Raw genomic sequence first — 10,038 nt, forward strand, 5'->3', positions numbered from 1 at the left:
TGCATTTGCCTATGGTCTTGTAATACCACACACCCACCCACCCAAAAGGCTAAAATGTAAATAAATGTTTAATTTGAGACAATTATGCTGTATGTGCAATTGTGCATATATGTATATAAATATTTAAATCCACTTCCAATCTAAATACATTATTGTTTACATAAACACACACACACATATAAATATATATATATATATATATATATATATATATATATATATATATTTGTAGACAGCTACATAGTAGATGGATAGATAGATAGATAGATAGATAGATAGATAGATAGATAGATAGATAGTACTGTTTTATGTACACTTTCTATTTTTTTTTTAAATAAACTTTCTATTTATTCACTACATATATAACACTTACATGTGGCTTAAGCTTCCTAATATCGTTTCAATTTGAAGAATGCAAACATGCAGAATTCTGTCTTATACATCATACTCCAGGGACTAGTAGAGAACTGCCTGCCTTTTTTTCCCCCCTATATGAATTGCAGCCAGCAGAAGCTGTAGAATTGATGTATGGCCACCTATTTTTACACACGCAGCAGCATCTTGCACAGTCCCGTTCTATACACACAACATTCTTTAGGATTCATTATAATAGCATTGTGTTATTATTACACAGAGAAATAAACTGGCGAGTGATAGATGGGTCTGTAGGTAGCTGCTAACGTTGTAATAACGGTAGTGATTGCAGTTATAATAATCATCAATATTCTAATGTTTGCATAAAACAATAAGAACAGATGTAAAGTAGCATGCTGACAATTATGCACAACTGTAGCAATACGTTAATGCGAGCATATTTCAGCATAAGAGATGCTAAAGCAGGCAGAACCCAAGTATGCAAGCAGTAATAACGGAGATTATTTTAAGTTAATTGTTATATAAATAGCCATGGCATGTTTCCAAGCAGGCCACTGGAAAGACTTCAGACACTGATTCATATCAATATCTTTGAGCATACATATTGCATGTGACTGGAGAGAGAGAGAGAGAGCCAAAGGCACATGCAAATAGTTTCCAACTGCAAGAGACACCGATGACAGCAGCTAATCTTTGACTCTAGCATCATACAAGTAAAGAGCCTTAAAATAGCCTTGTGCAAAAAAGCACTCCAGATAACGTTTAGACTTCTTTCTCAAGCTCCACATTTTTTTTTTTTTTTTTGCCAAAAGTATATTAAAAATGAAAAAAAAATGCACAAAAAGAAAGAATTAAAAAAAAAAAAAAAAAATTAAGCATGTAGGAAAAAGATATGGAATTTAACATGTTTATTTGCATGCTCACCTCTATGTCACTCCATACAGAGTCCTGGTTGCACATGTCCCACGCCATTCAGTCCCTGAATGACGGCAGTAAACCTTTGCAACTACAATCCACAGGCACACACACAGAGCTAGCACTCATACAGGCAACTAGCCCCTTACTGAGACTGAACTGAAGGCACCTGTCTTACTACTGTTCCCAGTCACATGACAAAGCTATTAAAGTAGGCTGGTCTGTCACTCTCCCAGCCCTGCTGCTGCTGCTGCTACTGCTGCTGCCGCTGCTGCTGGAAGCTGTGTGACGTCACGCGAGGCAGACCCAGCTCCTGTGAAATGAATCTTCCCAACCGCAATTAACCTCTTCGGTGCCCCCGGAGAGCACGCTGGCAGTGCCTTGCCGCATTGCTATGTGGGTCTGACAGATGAACCCCTATGGAAGACGCCTGACAGCTTAGTCTGGAGAATCTGGCCATATATAATCAAGCTCACTGTAGGCATAGGTCATTCTGCACTAAGTGCACTGGTCTTTTGCTTTTGTATAGCTCAGCTGCTGCAGAACCTCTTAGGAAACTGAACGTCACTAGTCATAAGATAGAAGCATGGCCAGTGGCTTCTGTGCAAATGGCTGAGTGGACCACAATCAGTGATATTGTAGCAGCTCCGGCTTCTACATACAGCATGATGATAACCCAAGCGACTCATTCTAAAACCACACAATTATAATCAGATTGGAATACTATTCCTCAACCCCCCCCCCCCCCCCCCCTACCCTCTCTCTCCGTCACAGGATCGTGTCTTATAATGACTGCAATCTTTAAAATCTTATTTTATTTTGCTTAAATACATTTTTTTTCTTTCCAAACACATGGCTCTAAGTACCACATAGGAAATAAAACTTGAACAGCAACATGTGAGAGGTGTTTACTGTAAATATCGAGGCTATACCAGACAAGAAGCTATTGCTTCATTTACAAAACACTGTTTTAAACAAACACACAATGTCTCATTCAGATATGAGACAGATATTCACATATAAGATGCAATACATGTGATGCAAACTTGACACATCAATTTGCATTTGTTTCTGTTGCATATAAATAAATGATGTCGAACAATCTTGTTCTGATGCTATATTGGCGATTTCATTAATCTGTGTCTGGACAGAGGAGGAGTAACTTGCAAGGCATTCTCTCTAGTTACTCACTTTTCTGCTCAAACTCCTGTAAGTAGGGCTTCCCCCTCCACAAACGCCCATGTATTTTCAAATAAACACAAGCTAAAAAGGCTTCAAGGTGCAAATTATATTTTCTGCTTACCAGTTCAAAACAAACCACCAGGCTAATAAACATATGGATCTTTTTTTCACACGCCTTCAGAAGATAATGGTTTTTTTTTTTCTTCAGATGCAGGTGCAGCTGTTATGAAATTGAGTGCAGAGGATCTATGCATATACTGAGGAGATCATTTATCAATGCCCAAAGGGTGCACTACATGCTAAACTGATGCAATGTAATATCAAGCTGGTTTTCAGAAGCCATTTATGAAATGTGCATACATCTCTCCTTTTCATCATAACAACATTATATGGGGTTTTAGGACAATTCAAATGTAGTCTTGTCACAGTGGTGATTTTCAGAGAGAACTCGGCACCGGTTTTTAAAATACCTAAAAAAATATATTTTCATTCATGCTTTATGGGAAATAATTTATGACGTGACTGGTAGTACACTACATTTTACAGATTTACCACGGCGCTGCTGCTTCTTGATAATGCACTGCGCTTTGAACAGTGCTTAAAAGCTGTTTTGTTTTATTAGCTTGTCATTTATTAGCTTGGAATCAAGGACAATTATAGAGATATAGTATAGGTCCAAGTGACTTTGGGGCTCGTGTAGAATTGGACGTAAATGGTGTTTTCAGCGTATAATACACTGTTTTACTTTGGCACATGACCACAAAGCCATAGCTACGGTCATATGTAGGAGTTTTCCGCTTGCGGCCCCTGGCGATTATGAAAAGGAGAATGGGGGGAGTTTGGGGGCGTGTAAGGGTGTGTTGGAGCAAATGTGATATATGTAGACCAAGCTTCAGATGCCCATGCACCTGTCAGGAGACGGGAAACATGTTGATGCTTGACCACTGGGGAACTGATAATGATGATCAGCTTAGGTGTGTCGGCTCAACATACCTGTGTAAAATGTGTCTTTTTTTTATGCAATTTACGTCTGCGTTTTAGATTAAATATGCAACAAACTGTATATAAGCCCCTATGGGGCCTATTTATCAAATGTTTTCCCCCTTTTCAGGGATTAAACACTAAATTGGTATTTATGATTGTAGCATCGCTGATATCTGCTGCTTTGCATCTCTTATCGTTTTACTGAGCACTACCCATAACAGTGTTCAGAGACGCTATTTAACAATAAATGAAATTAACTTTTCAATCATGTTAATGTACGGCTGGCGTACACTATCATAATTGAAAAGTTTCAGTGCTGTCAACTCTGCTCCGAAGAGCAGAGCTGAACAGCGCATGTGTGGAGGGATCACATGATCCCTCCCTGTCACTCACCGCTCGCTCTCTGCAATTATAGTTGCAGAGAGAGAGCGGTGAGTGACAGGGAGGGATCATGAGATATTTGTGAGAGAGCAGAGATATTTGTGCGCATGCCCGAGGGTTTCACTTGGCGCATGCGCAGCTGGAGTCCGAAGAGGATCCCCGTTCATCGCATGCTGCTTCGGGAACGAAGAGGCAGTGGTAAGTATGTTTTCCACTTCACAGGAACAGCAGTTTTTCGGAACTGCTGTTCCTGTGTTGCTTTTTTAATAAATAGAGTCCATAGTTCAATCCTTATCAATGCGATAAGGATTGAAAACTATTTTTCATATTTTGCGAGTGTTGATAAATGTGCCCCTATATCTGTTTCATATTCAGCTTCATCTTTGCAACTAGACTACCAACTGGGATATTTGTGCAGAGCGATATACGCAGTGAGTTTGGGCACTCAGATGAGCTTTCTCACAAGGGGAAACAATTCAAAGTTAAGAAATTCACTTATAAATAAGCGATACAAATCTATTTGCAGTATTACAGACCCCGGAAAAGGCATTCGGAAGTCCAGCGGTACCTCGCCGGGGTTATTTAACAAGCTGGCAGCACATTAACAGAGGCTTCACGTCAATACTCTGCTGTTGTCAATGTTTAAAAGCACTGATTGGCTACTCGTTGGCCTAACCTCTCCCAACTTCAAACTACTTACACACAAGAGTTAGCTGAACTGTGTCACATTGGGTGGATAGTGAGGATTGGTGGCTGGGCAGGGGTTAACGTTTGCTGTGACACTCACACAGGCCTGGGGCCTCTTAGCTAGACAGTCACATGAGTGCTCAGGTCACTGACTCCTGGAAGACCCAGGATCATCACCGTAATCTCCTGAAATACTCTGTACCTCTGTTGTTATGTAACGCTGTGACTGGCTCCCTCTAGCTCTGCTCCCTTTAAAACCAGTAACACATGGGTGCGCAGGAGGTGAACAATTAACACAACAGGTGCTATTCCTGGTCTCTGAGCAAAATGTGTAATTTCTTCACTGCAGTTTAGAAAATGAAAGCAAGCGTCTTGCCTGGTTGTTATGGATTACAGTACATTTGTACAGATAGCACCATTTTATTAAATAAGCCCCACTGTGTTCTGCTTTCTGTTTAGTGCAAGATGAAGGAGCGTCTCTTGCTGTAAGTCGCCAAGTCTAAACCAGTCCTTCAAAGTTTTCAGTAGCAACATCTGAAAGCATAAGTTTTGTTTTTGGTCATGCAAATTTCAGAGGTATTTCTGCTAGGTGTTTAAAATATAAACTACTTTCTGTCCCAGAACTATGCACAAAGCAATAATTTGTTCACAGTCCTAAAGTTTTGTTATGTCTACAGAGTAGAGAGTACATTTACATTGTGAGTGGGATTCTGATTGAGGCTATGGGTACTGTAAATAAACAGCGCCACACCTTACTATTTATTTTATATCCAAATCACTCTGGACACACAACTGCCCTGCAAATGTTTTAAACCTATTTATCTTTAAAAACATCAAAACACTCTTCAATTAGGAGACTGCAATTAGAACAGCAGTAAAGGGGACCTTCTCCAAGTGATTACATTAAGAGTGTTACTTTACTCTCCCTGTGAAAATAAACTAATTTCCTTTGCAGTAAGATTCTGATTTAATGATAAAACCACAGTAAATTATTGAGAGATAGGGCAAAGGTCACTCGGTCTACCCTTAGTACACTGAACTGTGAAATAATGTAGTTGCCTGACTGATCGGAGTGCAGTCAATTTCTATTATTAACCCAGAGGATGCTGGGAAGACTGCAGACCTCTGCATGTTATTGAATTTTGCATTCCCCTCATGCATGGGAAAGGTTAAATATTATCAGTGGATCTGTGCTAGGTAACATATTCTACTACAATCAATGTTCTCTTTTTAATTGTGTTCAGTTTATTGACTTTGCAGAGAGCATTGTTTAGTAAAAGTTACATTCATGCCGCTTATAATAATGCCTTTACACCGCAATACTCTCGTTCCGTGACCAGTTTTAATTTTTTTTTCCAACCTCCCTGCCTAATGAATGAATGATTAACTGACTTTTTGTGGTCAAGTGAATTTAAATGGAGAGAGCAGAAAAAATGGTTCTGATTCTAAAAAAAACTGTATATGATAATATATATTTGACCATCAGACGGGAAGTTTTTGGAGAAGTAGGGGGTGGATTGAAATTGCGGCGGGGCCCTCTCACACTGGTGCCCTTAAAACAGCCTCTATGCTCACAGCTGACACCTGGCAGGGAGAAGTGTGAAATTATTTATTTTTTGTTGCCCATCATAAGTTCTTTGTGTTTTTATATTTTGATTTTGTATTTAAGTATTTTTTGTCTATTGAGCTCCGACATTGTACTTTGTCGCGGAGTGTTGAACTTAACAGCTGATCCATGACCCTAAAAATGTATTTAACTGTAAAACTCAATACAAAACTTTGAAGTATTAGGTAGTTTTCACTCTGCTGCTGCCACCAAAAAAACCAAATTGACCCTTGCACGGTAATGTTAGTTTCAAAGTTTGTTTATCTTTAGTGACTTAAGGGCATATTTATTAATCTTGCAGCAATAGGTATCATTTTTTTTTTATCACCCCTTATTGAAGAAAAAAAGAAATCACTTATCATCTGCATTTATCATAAAAAATATTTCAGAGGCAGCTGAGTAGTAGCTTACAGCTTTACCAGGCCAGTCTCCACTGTTCTGTGTCTGTGTCATCTATGCACAATGTTACCAGAACAGGTACAGGGGCAAATGCAGGATTGGTAAAGGGGGGTTTCCACACCACGCCGCCAGTGGGCGTGACCAGCATGCATGGGGGCGTGGCTATAATATTAGACAGTGCTTGTCTGCTTTTCAACTCTTCCTATCCCCATAATATACATGGGCAATACTGCGTGCACTACTGTTAGGTGCACAGAGCTCTCCCTTTTCAAGCAGAGCCGTGTGAAGTGGGGGCAGGGTCCAGCCACCTCAATTATACAGTGCCCCAGGCTTGGAGGGGGTTTCCAGGCACTAGGAACCCCCCCCCCCCTCGGTTTGCCTATTGCCTAGCAGGTATATATATCAGGTATATATATCGCCAGACGTAATTTCTTTTATCAAAGGGGAGATGCAATACCAAGCCCAATCACTAGTGAAAACCCCCATTTGTTTCAGCAATAGGCCTCATTGCCCTTAAATAAATAGGGACTTTAGTACCAAGAAAAGCACCATAACTTCTCTCCAACGTTTTGAAATGAAATGACAGTAATAGTACAGCAAACAAAACAGCTATATACTAGGCTGAGACATTATTAGGCATCTTATAAGACAAGTTTATTATATACTGCTGCCACATTTAGTTAATAGCCTCAGTTAATATAATAAACTAAAAGAAGATTCACTTCCCACTTTATGAGATAAATATTTTATTTACTAAAACTATGGGCAGAAAATAATCCGTGCACCAATATTCACTCACACAAAAGCTGACTAAGACATGGTACTTGTCTTTGATATTGCACTATATAAGTCCCTATCTGACTTGCTTGGATTGAATCAGGTAGAGTGGGAATCTAGAGGGGCCAATGACACCCGTTGACATGTCTATGAAGTCATTGTTTGCCGTGGAAGTGGCAAATTTGGTTCTGATGCTGCATACAGTGATCAGGCAGAACAATCTGAACGCCTGGAGACTCCATTCAATACTAGTTGAAAATTTAAAAAAATTATTTGAACAGAAATACCAAAATAGGACCTAAACTAGGACATGACTAGCTCCTCTGTACCTGACATATGCCCTTTCTGCCTTCTCCTCTAGTCCAGCATAAGCACCATACAGAAACATATAGGGGGAAGGCTGCGTCTCCATAGGGGCCTATTCAAGTTACAATGGGGGCATTGCCAAATCCCCAGAGGGCTGAAGCGCTAGGCTGCCCATTGGCTATATCCCATCTCCCACCATTCCCACCCGCGGGACAGAGCCCTAAATTCCTGAAATCAGGACAGTTGGGAGGTGTAATAAGGGACTGAATAGTTTGATATTTAACTCCTAATCCAACATCACTGAAATAAATTAAGAAGCAAATGGTATATATCATGTGAAGCTTGTCTGACACATATTATTATTGTATTATAATTAATGCATTACAATAAGGCAGTATTAGAAATGGGAAAAATTGCAGCAAAAATGACCGTCTCGCAAAAGTGTAAAGTTTTCGCTTTTTTACTATAGAAGTCATTTCTCACTTTATTTGCAAGCTGGCATGTAGCAGAATTTATAGTCTATAAATAGAGCTGGCACCATGGTGGCCAATTCGTTCTGCTGTGTGGTGCGATTGTGGTAGGACTTGGAACACATAAGGTCAAATTTTGCCGACGAAATATGCACAATTTCACTTCTGCATGCTGAAAAAGGGGAATATTTTGCAGAATAATTATGAAAATTTTGCTCTTCTCCAGGTAGTAGAACATATGGTATAGAATATGCTTATTTAAATAGGTGGTGAGATGACATAGGGGGAAAAATATAGTATAGAAGTACTGTTGAGTGAAGTATTCGTAGAAGGAGAGAAAATGGGTATTTCTGTAGAAAAACAAATTGTGGGTGACGTAAAGAACAATTCTTTTAGTGTTATGGTTTAATAGAAATATGTAGTGGGTGATGTAACGAACATTGCATTCATTATTATGTAAAACAGGCATATGAAAGATTCATATGGAGAAAGCTATAGTAATTGAAATGATAAAATATGGACTTTCATGTAATGCACAATTATTATAATCATTAATGTTTATATATATATATATATATATATATATATATATATATATATATATATATATATATATATATATATACTGTGCTCACCTTTCTGGTGTTGCCTTATGCCTCATACAGTAGATATTTGCTAATTCAAGATTTATAAGTGAGTTATATATTTATTACAAATGTGCTGTCACCCATAGCAACCAGACATTTGTCGGTTGGTTGACACGGTTATGTCCTTACCATTTTATTATCTAAGCTCTATGTATTCTATTTTGACTGCCTTGAATTCATTTACTATGACAATGTCACTTCTTTAACCCTAATTAAAGGGCCTGGCCAATCACTAATGTCAACAAATACTTAATTGACTGTGTTTAACCCTTTGTGGGACATGAGAAAGAAGTGTTTTAAACACCTAGTAGTTCCAGAAAGACAATGTTAGGTTGTAAAGTAGAAACATAATCAAACATAGATTTTAGACAATGCCTGTGTGTTTATCTGCTTTCCGGCTGTAAAACGTGATGATTAAAGGACCAGGAAAAAAAGGCAAAACATACCTTTAATAGTGCTATTGAAGATCTACTAGTAGCTTGTTTCAGCATGTATGTGTGTATAATATATATAGAACCACTGTTTACACAAGAGACAATATAGGGAAATATATTATAGTACAGTAAGTGCAAAACAAAATCTGGTTTAAAGCAAATATAAAACAGGCCCCTCTTGCAGCGAATGGGAAAGTAGAGGTGAGGACTGTGTATCCAGCCCAGAGGGTTGTATTTGCTTATGATATGTTTATATTATTTGTTTATATTTCTTCGTTTATTTATTGGAACTTTTGTGGATGTTGCTGGTTGAACTTTTAACACTGTTTTCAACTTCTCCCCTCAATTACCCTCGGACAAGGGGGCAGTCAGCTTCATTTTACCCCATGTCCCCCTGCTCTGTTTTCCCATTTCAGTTGTCATAACAATATTGTCAAAGTGTTCTCCATTGTCACAGCATTATCTTTGTATTAGTTTCTTATTTTGGTTGGAGAAAGGTCATACTTATCAGCCTTCTTCTGTCTCATTAGCAAGTTAGTTGGCCAGTTGGGCTTCAGGTCGGTAGGCAACGGCTTTGTTGAATCAAGTTTGGAATAAAATTATTTTTATTTGTGCTCAAGTTAAAGATTCATTAGTGGTGTGCCTATGTCGTGTCATGCTTAATAAAGCGGGGGCCATTATTTCCATTCAACATTTCTTTTTGGTCTCTTGTTTAAGTGGCTGGGATGCAGCCAGGGCCGGACTGGGATTAAAAATCAGCCCTGGCATTTCAAGCATACAGGCCCATCTCTGTTGATGAGCAGGACAAAACTGTGTGCCGCTGGGGGGCATACCCACATTATGTTGGGGGCATGGTCAACATGGGGCATTAATAC

The 10,038-nt window shown here is 38.9% G+C and overlaps 1 protein-coding gene across 2 annotated transcripts in view; it reads right to left on the bottom strand.

Annotated features, from left to right (window-relative positions):
• The window catches only part of PPARGC1A (PPARG coactivator 1 alpha), a 72,517-nt gene extending 71,029 nt beyond the window's left edge, over positions 1 to 1,488 (bottom strand). Inside the window, exon 1 of one of the 2 annotated variants that reach the window (XM_075194735.1) lies at positions 1,300 to 1,488. In XM_075194735.1, the coding sequence (XP_075050836.1) occupies positions 1,300 to 1,347 (48 nt within the window). In that variant the 5' untranslated portion in view covers positions 1,348 to 1,488. The remainder of the gene's footprint in view (positions 1 to 1,299) is intronic. The other variant, XM_075194734.1, reaches the window with a different exon arrangement.
• Between the last annotated feature and the right edge of the window lie 8,550 nt (positions 1,489 to 10,038).

This window comes from Mixophyes fleayi, chromosome 1 (genome assembly GCF_038048845.1).
Source record: "Mixophyes fleayi isolate aMixFle1 chromosome 1, aMixFle1.hap1, whole genome shotgun sequence".
NCBI classification, from domain to species: domain Eukaryota; kingdom Metazoa; phylum Chordata; class Amphibia; order Anura; family Limnodynastidae; genus Mixophyes; species Mixophyes fleayi.